The 15411-nt window shown below is 45.3% G+C and overlaps 1 protein-coding gene across 2 annotated transcripts; it reads right to left on the reverse strand.

Moving 5' to 3' along the window:
• Window positions 1-489: 489 nt before the first annotated feature.
• LOC110467907 (ras-like protein family member 11A-like) lies at window positions 490-13029 on the reverse strand. Of its 2 annotated transcripts, none has more exons than XM_021525321.4 (4): window positions 12719-13029; window positions 11311-11367; window positions 8941-9023; window positions 490-3962 (listed from the first exon to the last, which is right to left on the reverse strand). In XM_021525321.4, the coding sequence occupies exons 1-4, from the start codon at window positions 12861-12863 to the stop codon at window positions 3495-3497; spliced, it is 753 nt and encodes a 250-aa protein (XP_021380996.1). In that variant the 5' UTR covers window positions 12864-13029; the 3' UTR covers window positions 490-3494. The 2 variants fall into 2 exon arrangements, with proteins under 2 accessions (XP_021380996.1, XP_085426779.1); XM_085570653.1 differs by having other exon boundaries at window positions 12346-12857.
• Window positions 13030-15411: the final 2382 nt, after the last annotated feature.

The following is a 15411-nucleotide window of genomic DNA, read 5'->3' on the forward strand; positions in this document are numbered from 1 at the left end:
TTTCCCCTGGCAGCCTGAAGTTTCTAATTCAGGATCAGGTTCTACATGATTAAACTTTGATCTTGTACAGAATTATTTTTAGGCACTTAATTCTATAGCATTCTTTTCCCCCTGCTTTTTGTGCTGCCGTTCAGCCTTGCCTCTGGGGCACAGTGAGGTCTCCTGGGGCTCAGCTGTTGCACCCCAAATAAAAATACTGAGCTTTATTGCCTTCTGTAGATGGTTAGTCCTGGCTTTAAACCAGTATTTGTACTCCTGGTCAATGAACAAAGGAAATACTAAAGTTTCTGTAGCAGAATAAATGTTTGCCACATGTTAATACCTAAGAGAAGACTTAAATGTTTCATTCTTTTTTGGCTTTAGCCAAAATGTAGATTCTCCCCATCCTCCCCAACCCCTCCCCCCCCCCCCCCCAGGAATGTGGGAATACTTATTTGCATAAGGAGTATTTCCCTAAATAAGGAATATTTCCAAAGCAGGGTGTCTTAGTTTGCAAGAGGGGAAAACAATAGATTTTAGTGTAAACAAAGAATATTTAAATATGTGACACATAAAGAATCCATTTTATTGACTACTTAGGGAAGACCTTGCATGTTTTTATTCATCACTAATGAAACTAAAAGGTTTGAATTTTGGTGACATTTCTTCCCAAATTAGAAAGGATTTGAGTAGAAGGAAGTTGCAAACAAGTCAATATCAGCAAATTTAGCCCTTTTTATACAGTACTGAGTGGCAAAATTGTTAATTGCTATTCAAAATTGGTGATCATTTTTCCAACACAAAAATACTTCCATTTCTGTGTGTCTTGCAAACTGCTCTACTCCTTGTTATTGTATCTTTAGACTCAATATTTGAGCCATTGAATCTCTAGATTCAATATTTGAGTTATTGAATTTTCACATTGAAATTTTCATATTATTTTCACAATATTTGAGTTGTGTTATTATTAATTTAAAACACTGAAACTCCATGCCATAAATACCAAAATGCCTGGGATGATTAATGGCACTGCTCAAACACCAAATTGTTAATTAAGCATAAGCCAAAGTAAAAATTCCCTGATATAATTTGAGTCCCTTTTTGGATGATCCAACTTTTCCCCTCCTAATACCACTTGAAACTGAATTGAAAACCAGGTGCAGAGCATTTGTGAGAATGAAAGACTCGTAAATGAATCAGAACATAAGACATTCTCAGATGAGCAGCTGTGGAAAACAATAAATAAAACAGAAAGTGAGCTGTAGATAAGGCAAATCCAGGTGATAAAATCATGGCTAGAGCTGTCTAATATAGGGAAATGAAAAATACAAAGTACATTTTAAAGCCCTGAGCTATACAAATACTCATCAGACTCCATTTCCATTTTTGCTGCTCCTAATGAGGAAAAGGCTGATTTAGCTCAGTCTTGCTAGATGAAACTGCAGCTGGGAGTGTTTTTCCATATCCATCAAACTTGGGTTTCCCCCCAGTGTCCCTGAGTATAAATCACTGAGCTTGACTTCATTTCATGGTGCTTGCATTGCTCATCTGCTCTGTTTGAAGAAGAGGTTGGTGCATCATGAATTTTACACGGTCCAAGCCCGTTCCTCCCCACTCTCACAGAGTGCTGGGAGCTCCGTGGTGTTGTTACTGGTTCCATAAATCAGTTTATGGCATGCAGCCCCAAAGCCTCAGATGTGCTGAGGCACAACCAGACGCTGCCACTGGGAAATGTCCTGACAGGCTGGGATGCTCTGGGAGCTGTTCAGGGAAGCCCGGGTTTAACAACAAACACTCAAACAACAAAATAATGAATTCCCAAAGCCAAGAATTTCAGGCATCATAAAACCTTTTCTTCTTAAAAAATCCCTGGACAACCTTATAATGTAAATATGTTTCATGGGAAGGCTTTGTTTCTTTAAAAGCATTTTGAACTTGAAGTCTAACTGGTTTGGGAAAAAAAAATATTAAGAGTTTTAGGTGACTTCCTTGTTCTTGATCAGTGAAGTCCATTTTTTGGCAGGTTTTAAATCACTCTGATCTATTTTCCCCTTTTGCCATGTAAGAAACCTTCAGAAAAATGAGAAATGGCATGGAGAAACTGACAACAAAACGCTGCCACAAGTTTGTATTTTGCCCAAATAGTCACTTTCAGAAGCAGTCACTGTACTTTTAAACAAAAATAATTTGAAAAAATAGTGATTTTTAAAAAAAAATCTCCCTTTAAAGAGACACCATAAGGCTTAAGCTTGCATATGTACAAATTTCTCCCCATTGCTCAGAACTCATTCTTTCAATTAATACTTTTCACTATTTATGCTCTTCATTTAAATGAATTTGTTCATTTATTTTCCAGTCTTGCAGTGAAGCAGGTCTGGTCCATTTTCCTTGCTCGGTACAGCTCCCATCACTCTCCTCATGCCCTTCTTCAGTTCACTGCCTGTGTTTGGGAACACAATCATTCCCAAGGCAAGTCTCATCTCTTAAAAGCAGGCTTTCACTCTTTTCATTAACAAAACCCATTTTTTAACACCAAAGCATTTGACTGCACCCCTTTCTAAACAAAACCAAAAAGATAGAATGAATTTGGGACAAACTCTTTTTTTAAACCACAGTTTTGAAATCCCTGCCCCAGAGAGCAAATTCTGTGAGTTCCTTTGCTGAACGAGAAGGGGCTTTTTGAGAACGATGTGAAGACCAAACGAAAGAGTCACTCACAGGACCTGAGAGTCTCTCACAGGACCTGAGATTCCCTCACACAACCCGATGGCTGAATTGATGCCCCTTTTTCCCAGCTTGTGGCCTGTGGGAGCCCAGGGCAAGGGGAATATCCCCCTGTCTGCCCTGGGGTGCTCTGACTCCCAGGAAAACACTGACTTTGACCCTCATTCATGAAGAAAATTTCCAAAACCTCAAGGTAAACTAGAAAACACAGAAGTGTGAAATAGATTGCAGAGATTGTAGAGAGTAGTGTAGTACATCACATGGGTGAGAAATTTAGGTTTTAGGATTTTTAGTATGGTATAGATGGGTTCAAGATGGAGGATAGAGGGTGTTGTCTTGAGTTCCTTTCTTGTCTCTTCTTCTTCCTCTTTCTTCTTGGGTTGAGGTGGTATCTTGTAATTGGGTAGAAAAATCCGCATTGCGGGTCTTTAGGGGTCAGTTATTGGGTTAGAAAGGAAAATAATTTAGATGTCACTTCTTAATTGGGTAGTTTAGTTTTTGATTAGGCTTCAAAAGACCTTGCAGCACGAGGTTGTTGGTCATTTTTGTGCTGTTTTCACACATGCAAGGTCTGGGTGCAGACAGTGTGCTGAAGTCATGATTAGATACCAATAAAACAAGAACCTGGAGACCAAAAATGTCCAATGCGTCTCTTCCTTCCTGACACAGAACTGCTCCAGGAGGATCTGCCCTGCCAGGGGAGCCCCCAGGGAGTTGCCCAACTTGGGGCCCATGAACTCACAGTTGCCTTTTTATCCAGGGCTCCGGAACAAAACTCCTGGGCGGCCGCATCAAAGCGTGGTGGCAGATTTGCCTTTGGAAGTCAGAGCCTGCTTCAAACGCCTCTTCAGGTCCTGCATGTTGGGCGACTTGGGCCGCACCAGGTGGAGACCTCTCCTCTTCTCCCCATTGCAGCTGCCGCTGCTCCTGCTGAGCTCCTGGCACAGCTGCTGGAAGGCCTCGTGCACGCCCTCGCAGTTCTCCCGCGCCGACACCTCGCAGTAGGTGCCGCCCAGCTCGGTGGCCAGCTGCAGCCCCTCCTTGGAGGACACCTGCCTGGCCCGCAGCAGGTCGCCCTTGTTGGCCATGAGCAGCAGGGGGATGTTGGCGTTGGGGTGGATCCTGCGGATGTGCTGGTGCAGCGGCCGCAGCACGCGGAAGCTCTCGTAGTCCGTGATGGAGTAAACGAAGACGAAGCCGTCGGCCCAGTAGATCGAGCGGTTTATCTGCTCCTGGCAGCAGATGCTGTCCGTGTCATCCTGCAAAACAGGATTTGCACATCAGGGATCTGCGCCAGCCAGAGCTGGGCTTGAACACAGGCCTGTTTGTTAATGTACTGCCAGAAACCTCTCTGAGGTACCAGGGTGTCGGAGTCCAGGACATCCCTCTGCCTGCCCCGGCTGTCTTGAGACCCTGGCAGGGGTCTCAGAGACCCTGGCAAGAAGTCAAAAACACCTGTGACTTTGATTTTAACTGCCATGAAGATGAGGAATTACAGGTCACAAGGGTTTTAGTAGTGTGATATTTGAACCAGCGCAGGGGGAAAAATAGAATTTTGGGGTTTTTAAGATAAGGGGTTCAGGGGACAAGATGGAGGGATTTGGGCGTGTCCTGACCTTGTTCTTCTTGTCCTCCATGTCTTGCTGTGATAGTGGCACTTTTCTATTGGTTTAAGGTAGGGACACACTGTCTAACATAAATGTTAGATATTGGTAATAAATTGTAAATACAGTATATGTAACTTTTGATATAAAAGGTAAGCACCACAGAACAGGGGAGGGCAGATGGCCATGGTGGACTTGCTAGCTAGATCTTGGCAGGTCAGAGAAAGAACATATAGACAAGAAGAAATAAACAACCTTGACAGCACAATTGGAAGCATTCCAGGTCCTTTCCTCAGCTGCGTTCAGGGGAAGCAAAGACTCTTTACAATCTCTCTTGGGGTCACCCTGACCTAGGAACCCCGAGAGAGAAATCCACACCAGGGAAATTCCTGGTGTTGGTAGCACTGTGCTGGGTTGGGCAGCCTGGAGAAAAGGAGATTCTGGGGGACCTGGTCACTGGAGCCAAGTGAGGGCCAGGCTCTGCTCCCAAGGACAGGACAAGAGGAAACACCTCAAGCTGTACCAGGGGAGGTTTAGATTGGATATTAGGAGCAGTTTCTCCATGGAAAGGGTGGTCAGGCATTAGCAGGGGCTGCCCAGAGAGGTTTGGAGTCCCCATCCCTGGAGGTGTACGAGGAATGAGTGGATGTGGCACTCAGTGCAAGGTGGGGATCAGTCATGGGTGGGACTCAGCCCTGGACATCTTTTCCAACATCACTGATTCCCTGATTCTCTCGTCCCATACTGCAGGAATGCACTAACGTGGAGTGGAGAGGGGTCACAGCAAATTGGTTGAAGAGAGAAGCAAAATACTGCTTTGAAAAGTTAGTTCTGTATTCTCTTGTACCCAGCTAGTCAGAAACTCACACTCTTATGGTGGAAAAAACAGTGATGGGCACAGTAAGAGCATTAAAAATCTATCAGGTTTGTCACAGCATGACAAGTGAACAGCTGTCTCTTCAGGTCACTTTTAAGGCTGTTCCAATTCTTTATTAAATGTCTCCATGGACAGAGGCTCTCAGAAACTCTCTTTGGTGAAGCCTGCCAGGCTTTCCTGCCTTGCAGGTCTCCAGATAGTCAAAGTTCTTTTGAAAAAAAGCAATTTGCTACCAAGAACCAATGACTGGAACTGAAAATCAGGTGAAATCTCATTGGTAATTTGTGGAACAGTGATGGGTTTATATAATTTTTTTCTGGTCACACATTTCTTGAGCTCATTACTACTCCTGTTTAGAGCCCCAACAACCACCAGCTGTGGGAATACAAAGCTGAATACAGCACTGTGGGCTTGAAAAGAGATCAGCTCACTTGTCAGGATAAAGCTATTTCCAGCTAATCCTCTCCTCTTTGTTATCCCTGCTGGGATAGGGATAACCCAGCCAGAGAGGGAGATCCCTGCTGCAGCCTGCTTGCTTTGGAAGAACTGACACTCCTATCAATATTACATTTCTGCAATGCTGTATTTTTTAAAATATCCTTTATTCTATCATTTTTTAATATCCTTTATGTTACATTTTATATAACAAGCATATTCTGTGTACAGCTCTTCATGAAGCTGATAGAAATTGCATATTTTAAGGGGAGTTCAGCATCACAAATACAGTGCTCTATTTTTTATTATTGTTGCTAAATTCCACCCAAGAAATTTTCATCAACTTCAGTAAGACTAATAGAAAACATATTCCATTATCTATTGATCTATAGAATACATATCTGCCATTCACATTAATTCTAACAGAATTTAGTGCTCAGCACTCTCCCCAAACAGATCTCTTTTATTTAGACCTAAATATGAATGATAAAGCCTAACTTCAGAAAGCAGAGATGGAAAAGAATGAGTAACACTGCTCAGTTTTCTTCTGGTAGATGAGACTGTGAAATAAGAACTACTGATAAGCTTTTCTGTGAGGAGGAAGGTCTGAAGGGTCAGAGTGTAAATTAGGCTTAAAACTTTCCTCAGGAGTTCTGCCAGCCAAGTGCTCTTTGTAAATATTTCATTATTAACCTCAGAGACACTGCCTCATCACACCTTGAGGTTTTTTGGCAGCTGACAGCTAAATCCTGTGAGCAGTGACATTGGTTATCAGATGCTCTTATCACTCCTCCCCAAAGCTCTCAAACCCCAAACCAGGATGATGAAGAGGGATCCTCCCCAGCAGCCTTGTTGGGAAGGTTAATGGGACTGAACTGCAGCCAGGCCAGGGCAGGCTGTGGGAAGAAGGACAATTTGCACTGTTGGGGCCTGGGCTGTAGCCAGTCTGGGGATAATTAGCCACTCTCCATATCCTTGAAGCCTCTTTTCACCAGCAAAACCATTTCATGGCAAAAAAACCCCCAAAAAAACCCAAAAAACCAAACAAAAAAACAAAACAACAACAACAACAAAAAACCCAAAAAAAACCAAAAAAAAAAAAAAAAAAACCCAAAAAAAAAACCCCACTAATTGCCCTAGCAAGCTTTGAAAATGGGTTTGGAGAAGGTGCACATTCAGAGAGCCCTAAGAGCAGAAATTCTCCCTCACTCCAGCTAGGCCCACCCAGTAGTGAGATGGATGGATGGATAATCCCAAGTGGAATGCTTTATTCAGGAAATCAAAGGTTAATGGGCTACTTTTTAAATGGAAATCTCTGCTCCAGAATGAATTTTGAAACACAGAGGCTTTTGCAGTGTATAGGCCAAGCAGCAATGAATCACCCAACAAAACCACTCATCTGCTTCTGTTTCTCTCTTACAATTTCACATTTCTAGGGGCTTGAATCCTGAGGGTTTCCACATGATTTCCTCCTGGACACTGTACTCAGCCTGCAGAGTGCAGGAAACTCTCTTCCTTATGGATTTAAATTAAAAATCCAGCCTTTTCTCAGTCTTAACCTGTTCTGTCGCAGTCCCTTCAATTATTGCAGGTACATAATTTGAAGCAAACAGACACAGGGTGAGATAATGGTGTTTGTCGGAGATCTTAGAACAGCACAGACCTTGGACTGGGACAAAGAAAATTAAACTCCTTCCTAACTAATTTGAAATAATCTCTGACTAAGCAACCTCAGCTATAGGCTTGAGTGAATTTTGTGCAGCTCCGGAGTCACATTCATTTAAATAGTAAAATAACATCTATGTGGTCTGAAAGCAGAAGTTCAATTATTCCAATCCCTCTTTTCTCCATGGCACAGAAGAGAGAGGGGATTCCCTTTGTTAAGTGTTTATCAGGCAATCCCAGTGGTGCCCAATCACCCCCCCCAGCTCCTCTCTGCAGGGCAAGCTGGCGAAGGCCTTTGTGCTGGTAAATCCCATTTGAATATTTGGAGAGCTTCCACTGCAGCTTTTGTTTTGTTCTGAGTGTCCAGAGCAGATGAGGGCTCCTGCCCTCTGCTCTGTGCACCCCAGCACAGCAGAGTGGGATTGCATCAAAGCTTTCCCCTTCAGCCTGCTTCCAGTCCGAGAAGCTGGAACTGGGAACTGCAGGAGCTTTGCTTATTCCCTTCTGTGTATTTAGGGTGGCAGAGTCCCATGGCACAGAGATGCACATGTGGCTCTGTGCAGGTAAAAGAAGGGCTGCAGAGCTGTCCAGGGCAGCCTGACACATAAGGAGAGAGGCTGGTGCTCCCATCCCAACATATATTGGCCAAATTTAAGTTTAGTCTGGGGTTAAGGCCACACCTAGAAGTTTAAGCTTAGTGGTACAATGAGAATACTTGATTTTATCATGAAATCTCCGCTGTTCTGTAAAAACCTCTGCTGTAGAGTTAATATTCTACCAGGAAACTCTTTCTAGAAATATTTTTCCAAGCAGAATTTATTTATTTCATGAGCTTTCCACCATTCATGTAACCCTAAATTTCACTACATTTCCTGTTGCTTTGACACTATTTTCATCCTCTTGTTCTGCATGTGAAGCAGATCTTCAAGGAGAGACAGCGTAAATCCTGCTTGGAAAAATATTTCTAGAAAGAGCTTCCTGCTAGAATATTAAATCTAAACTATAATAGAATCATCAAATCATTAAGATTGGAAAAGGTCTTTAATATCACAATAGAATTATAGAACCATTAGAATTGGAGAAAATCTTTAATTTCATTGAGTCCAACTGTCCAGAACACTGATAGAAAAAGGAATGTGATAAATGCTAACACCTTAAAAAAAAGGAATTAATGACATTTAAAACCAGAGTAAGGAAAGCAGGGCAAAGCACCATAGCTGGAAATGCCAGCTGCTGTGAAGCTTGGCCCCTTGGAAAGAAACACTTCTCTAAATCTGAGAGACTTTGGCTGTGGAGGAAGGTCCAAGCTGAGCCAGCTGGGCCTCTGGGCAGGTGAGTTTTCTGCCATGCAGGGACAGAAACCACTTGACAGAAAATAAAACAATCAAGCTGTTGGCAGGAGGGAACCAGATTGTAATTTTACTGCTGTTTAGTAATGTGTTGGAAATAAAATTGTTTTAATTTTTGACTTCCTCCTGAAGGAGCCTGATTTAACACCTTCAAGAGCTCCTTTTGGTGGAGTTTAAGGTACCTTGATTAGTCTTGGGTTTGAGCCCAGGTATTTTCCTGCTGCTAAGCAGAGTTAATTACAGATGGAAGTGCTGGCAATAAACATAAGACAGAAGTGTGTTGAAAAGCACAGAGCAGTTGTTTTACCTCCAATGAGACAAAGGGAGTATCCTGCACCTGCAGAGAGATCTGCTCCCCATCTATGGTGAACTTCCTGGAATACAAAGCACCTGGGGGAGAAGGAAGATGTTAGTCAGGGACTGTACCAGAGAACCAAATTCACAAGGGAAAGGTAAAATGGGACTGTTGGAATCCAGGGCTTTGAGGTTTAGGATGTGGAGCTGCCTGTAGAAAAGTGACTGGCCCTGCAGAGTTTGTGTGGCTGTTTGCTCAGCAGAGTGGGGTTGTGTTTGCTGTGTGGAGACATGTTCTGAATGTACAGCCAGCCTGGGGGCTGGGAAGGGGACACTCAGGACTGAGTCACAGGCTCAAAGTGGGCACATAAATCCCACTCAGGTTTCCAGTCCATATTGTCAACTTTAAATAAAAGTGCAGTTCACTTTTATAATCACAAATTAAGACATCCAGGTGTGGTTGGTGAAAGAAGTGAGAGCTTCCTGCTGCATTTTTCTGAATGCCTTTAAAAAAGGAAAGTGCTCTGGTTTTGGACACAGAGTGAGTGACTATACAAATCCCCCAGGTGCTTTTTGGGGTTTGTGTGATTTCAGCAGAGTTTGGTTGAAATCCTCAAAAGCTGGACACCTTAAACCTGACTTTGGTTAATTTGGAGGACACATACTCCAGCCAAGTACCAGTTCTACCCACCTAGGCCTGATCTAGCTCTGATCTAACCAATGCTATCCCGGGTTTGAACTGTATTTTGTTACTGCAGTTGAGTTAAATGACAATGAAAATTAAGGTCTTGATTTTATGAGCTCTCTGTGGTTGTGACAAGGACAGCTTCAGAGGCTGATGTCATCATCATTTTTCTTTAGAACTTAACAGGAGTCACATGGGGCTGTGAGGAAATGCTAATCCACAGCTGCTGTGTACAGCCCTTCTGTCTTGCCCCAGTACAATTGTCACTGCTGCCTCCAGAACAATGTCAAATGTGGAGAAATCCACCCACTGGAGAGCAAGGAATTCAGATTAACAGGGAGCCCAGCTAGTAACAGTAATGCCCTCACTTCTGAAAATCAGCTTTGTTTCAAGGAAACAAGTGATTTTATTCCAGTGGAAAAGAGCCTGAGCTCACAGAGCATTTTCAACACAAGGAAATTTAGCACTGAATCCCACATTATCATATCATGGTAAATACCGTGAGGGGATCCAGCCCTGGTGGGATTTGGTTTGTATTTAAACACAGACCTGATTTAAAGCTGTAAAGATGGTTTTATGAGAAGGCACTGCACCCCCTGAACCAAACAACCCCATGTTCCCATTCCACGATGCCCTGCAGAGCAAAGAGCAGGTGCTGCCAGGCACTGCCCCTGCTCTGCCCAACGGTGCCTGACACAAGGATAAGCAGGGCTGAGTGATCCCAAGGGCACTGCCACCTGTTCCTTATTGCTGGGATATTCACCTCTCCTGCAGCATGGCCCTGGGCCTGGGAGCTTAATGGGAAAAGCATGTGGCTCCCAGCACTGCTCTGGCAGCAATCCCTGCACAGCTCCCAGCTCTCACTTGATGTACAACCTCCCAGAGAAGAGGTGACAGAAGAGAAGGAGCAAAAGTGCAGCCAACCATCAGGGTTACTTGGGGTCAGGGAGGGGGAGCTGGAAGGAGGAGCTTTCAGAGTTCATTTCCTCAGATCAAAGGTGTCTTGTGCCGCTCCCTCCTCATCCTGAGCTCAGCAAGCATCTCCAAAATGAAGCATTTTCTGAATTCTGCCCACCCTCACCCCAAAATTGTGAGGTGGCCAATGTATGGGCTGTGCAGTAGGGGCCAGCACAGGGGGTACATGGATCCATCCTACAGCACTGGCCAAATCAGTCAGTGTTTTCCTGGAACGGTTCACATGAACACACCCTCTGGATTAAACAAGAAATGAATGGTTGCTTTGCTTGGTACTTATGAAGAGAAGGGTTCAATTTCAAGGTTTCCCTGATTATAATAGCCCCTGAAATAAAGGGAATGCACAGAAAAGGTTCTGAAGTGCATTTACACTCCTCAGAATTCCTCTGCCTTCCCTGGGGTTGCGGGGGGAGCAGCATTGGGTTTCTATGGTTTAGTGGATGTGTAGGTTGTTCCTTGAGCCTGTGTTTCAGTATAGGTATGTCCCCAAGCAAACCTTTTACTCTGATCCTTTTCCATCAATTTGGGGAGAAAAACCAGCTGAAAGGATCATAAATAATGAGCCTTTGATTTATTGCTTTCATAGCTCGAGGCTATTAACTGAAAATATGCACTTATGGACATCTAACACCACTTGGCTTCCCTGTAACGTGCACCAGTCACAAAACAGAATGGATTTCTTTTCCAGCTCTCTGCAGTGCTGCTGGGGAGAGCAGAACTCACCAGTGTTGGCTTCATAGTCCCCAATAAATCTCTTTGTGAGAAAGCGCACGACCAGGGCTGCAAAACAACAGAAAGATGGGTCCTTAATGAGAGCCCTGATCCGCCCTGGCACAGCTCGTGGGACATCTTCCTGCAGGAAAGAGTCTCACACCAAACCAGGTTAATCTCTGGATTGCTCACATGTTGTTCTGCAAGAGCTGCTCTCAACTCCCAACACTCCCAGACAAAGATCTGGGGCACCCAGCACAGAGTTTTTCACAGCTCGTGTTGGAAATGAGCCCTGAGATTCAGGGTGGCAGCTCAGCGAGGGATAGGGAGGTTGTTTCCCTGTGATTGCAGGTAAAGCAATCTGTCCTTTGCTCTGAAATAATCTAGGAGAAGAGTAACAAGCAAACAGACTGCAGCTAATCCAAATTTAAGCATTTTCTGTCATGCAAGAAGCGAGGCTGATGGATGGAATGGTTCTTTCCAGCCTTAAAACCTCTCACAAAACCCATTAGTGATATCTAATCACACCCAGCAAACAAACTCCATGTGCCCTGCACCCTTGGGTCATGCTGGAGCACCCTGGGCTTTCTTATGCACTTTAACCTGAGCTGCTTTCTTAAACGCTTTGAAAAGAACATTTTCCTTCTTCTGTATAAAACACTTAAATCCCATTGTGGCAACAGTGGGATTTTATATTCTTGTGGTGCTTTGATCTCAGAAGATTCCTAGTAACTTGCAAACCACTTAAGAATTAAATAAAATGTCTTATTCTGTATGCAACATTATTTTATAATAGATTTCATTTCAAGCAGTATGTTTTTCTCACAGTGATGCTGGGTCATGCTTTAGCACCTTTAGATGAAATTGCCTGTGCAGCTATCTTCAAGAAACTATTTTAAAATAATATGAAGATGTGGCTGCTTAAAAACCAAAAAAATCAAACATTTTGCTGAATCCCGTGGAACCACAGATGCAATAAATCAATCTGCTTTTCATAATTCCTGAAATCATGGACCAGATATTCAAATGCACCAAAGCTCTCTTTACCTTCTTTTCTTCCATTCTCCTTTGGAGAATAATAAAGGCACATCTTGTATGCTGTAATTTGTCTGCAGAGCATAAAACACAGCAGGAGGACAAAAGCCACCTTTTGGGGTGTGGAAATTTAGCTTAAAGTTAAATAATTTGTACAAGACTAGGTAGAAGCATTTGTGAGTACAAAACTTGCTGCTGGCTCATGTTGGCTTCTACAGCAAATCTGCCTCTAAAAAAAATTTTTTAAAAAAAGAAAGAAAAAGAAAGAAAGAAAAATAAATCAGGCAAGTTGAAATAGTGAAGCTGCGGTACATTTTTCGAGTTTGGGTGTGTCTGGCAGCGAAGGAGCTGAGAAGGAAAAGCAGGGCACACACCTGAGACTTACCTGTCTTGCCCACGCTGCTGCCGCCCAGCACCACCAGCTTGATGATCTTGTTGGGCGCGCAGTCCAGCGCGGGGTACTCCGGGATGGGCAGCAGCAGGAAGTTGGTGGAGTACTGCGACATCGTGTCCTCAGCGATGAGGAGCATGCCCGAAGGCACGGCCGCTCAGCCCGGGCTGCGGGGGAAAGCGGCGGCGCGGCTCCGCGGAGCCCGTCCCCGCCCGGCTGTCCCGGCCGGGAGAAGCGCTCTCATCCCAGACGTTCTCCCCAGGAATGCGGCAGCGCCCGGCCGGTGCCTCTGCTCAGACAGCGACTTTGGAGAGCCGAAGGGAACTTTTTGATCAGCCCCCGTGAAAACTGACTCCAGCATCCCGCAGCCAATCACGAGGGGACCGGGACATTCCTGCAGCCGGGCACCGAGCGAGCTGCGCCTGCATCCATCCCTGCCCACGGCCTGCTCTGTGTGCTGGCTGCTGAAAAGCGGATTTTTGGGGCTTTACAGCCGTCACGGGAGCGCTCGGAGCGCGGCGCGGTCACGGCCGTGCCCGCCCGGCTCCTCCGCCCCGCTCCGCTGCTCTCCCCCTGCGCTCATTGTGTGCAGGCGGTGGGACCCCGCTCTGCAGGGCTACAAACACATTTCCACACCCCACACCCCCCCCTGCAGCTGTGGGGTATTCCAAAATCCCAGCTGACATCCCGTGAATGCTCCGGGATACATTTGATCCGCGGCTTTTGTGAGTCCTAAAGGGCCGCTGGAACGCGGGGCAGCGCTGGGGTGGGACACTGCAAGCTCTCCAAACGTGGGGAAGGGGATTTAGGGCTGGTGACAGACTTGGGGAGATGAGGAAGGGCTGGGTGGCTTTCACAGGGAATGAGGAGAGAATGGCTTCTCTAGGAAAGCTGAGTGGGGTTTTAGGACAGCTGGCAGGGTCTGTGGGATGGCAGCCTGGAACTGAACACTGGCTACAATCAGCTCTCAGCTCTCTGGGATAACAGGGAGGGAAGAACACTGGGGAGGGAGTGACCCAGATAAAGCAGAACTGAAAATAATACAAAACAGATGTAAATTAAACTTTAAAAAATAATGTAGTTGGAGCATTCATCTTTGGAAAACTCCTTGGACGGGAGCAGAGGCAAGGCTGGGACATGGACTCTGTCAGGCTGTGTGGGAGATGTGGATGGGAATGGAGAGCAAAGAAATCCCCCCACAGCTCATGGGGACCTGGGAATGCAGATTTTCTGCAGGCAGGAGATGGGCTTGGCTCACTCTGCAGAGGCTGCAGCCACCAAAACGTCTCTCTGTGCCCAGCAGCTCTCATGGCTCAGCTCTGACCCACAGCACACACCTGAGCCTCCCAGCAGGGTCCAGAGCCAGCCTGGGCTCCCAGGGGATGGGGAACCAGGGCAGGGCTCTGCCCCTTCCCAAAGCACCCATCCCAGCTTCCACACCAACACCTCACAGCTTGTGCTGAGTGTGAACCGCCCTGAGGAAAACCCAGCTCCGGGGCTCAGCAGTGCACTGAAATCAGCACAAGAATCCCAAGATTTATGGACATGTCCCTTTTCCAAGGTTCTGATTCCCCTCTAAAGCCTCCATGTGCAGCAGTCTTTGTGCAGTGATGCTCTGCAAGCTCCCAGTGTTGTTCCTTTGACCATCCTGGCAGCTGATGAAGAGGAGGAAGAAAGGTCTGGAGGCTGATGCAGCTCATGGAACTGGGAGGGAGCTGCTGGATCCTGTATCTTTTGGGACATGGCTCCTGTGGGAATGTTCCACTGTCAATTTGCTTCCAGATTTTTGCAAAACCCCAAACACTGGGGACAAAAAATCTTTTCCAGTAAATTTCTTTACTGAGGTGCTTTCATCTCACACAAGTTCTGTAAGAAGAGGCAAAAGGATAGGAGGAATAGGAAAAAAGCTCAAAATCTTGTGGTCAATTAATAGGGCAGCATTTTGAAATGTGTTATTGAGCAGGCCAATGATAAATTTGGGATTAGTTAGCAGCAGTAAGTCACTGTCTGCCTCTCCGAGTGCTGGAACCTTTGTTCCCTTTTGCTATTAAAAGCATATGTTAGTGAGTAATATAAAACCATTCATCACAATAGTCCTCCTCCAAAACCAAACAGCTGTAGATCTGTCAGCTTCTAGGTGGCCAGAAGAGCTTCAGCTCAGGAAAAAAAAAAGCCAGATAAGTTCATAAAGATCATGGAGAATATTCTATACAAGCAAAGACATTCCTGGAAGAAAACAGCTCTGCTGGCTTGCTCCAGGAGGGAGGCACATTCAACTGAAAAAAAAAAAAAAGTCAAAATCATTTTGGGTAACCAAATGTGGTGCTGAGGAACACAGAAGGGAGTCAGAGGCACATGGAGGGTGAGCTTTGGCCTGGATGAATGTGAGGCAGACACAAAGAATGCAAACTGTGCTCAAAGGATGCTGAGCTTGGATGTGGCACTCGAAAATCAGGAGTGCCAAGCACGGGCATGGAGCAGCTGCTGTGTGAGGAGGGGCAGGGAAGCTGCTCCATGTGCTTCAGGGCTGGATCTGCTGCTGACACGGGAGAGGGGATGTGTGGGGGCAGGAATGAGACAGCAGTGCTGCAGGAAATGTCAAACTGCTGCTTTTGGCAGCTCCAAGGGCTTCTGGTTGCTTAAAACAAATGTGAAAGCAGTTTCAGGCTGCATGTTGGAAGCAGAGC

The sequence above is a fragment of the Lonchura striata genome, chromosome 4A, assembly GCF_050655825.1.
Source record: "Lonchura striata isolate lonStrDom1 chromosome 4A, ASM5065582v1, whole genome shotgun sequence".
Taxonomy (NCBI): Eukaryota; Metazoa; Chordata; class Aves; order Passeriformes; family Estrildidae; genus Lonchura; species Lonchura striata.

Excerpts from the sequence above, each read along its gene's own strand:
- LOC110467907 (XM_021525321.4), bottom strand. The coding sequence starts at position 12,863 with ATGCTCCTCATCGCTGAGGACACGATGTCGCAGTACTCCACCAACTTC. Across the intron at positions 11,368-12,718 it reads CAGCAGCGTGGGCAAGACAG|CCCTGGTCGTGCGCTTTCTC; the intron begins GTAAGTCTCAGG and ends GTTGTTTTGCAG. Across the intron at positions 9,024-11,310 it reads GGACTATGAAGCCAACACTG|GTGCTTTGTATTCCAGGAAG; the intron begins GTGAGTTCTGCT and ends CTTCTCCCCCAG.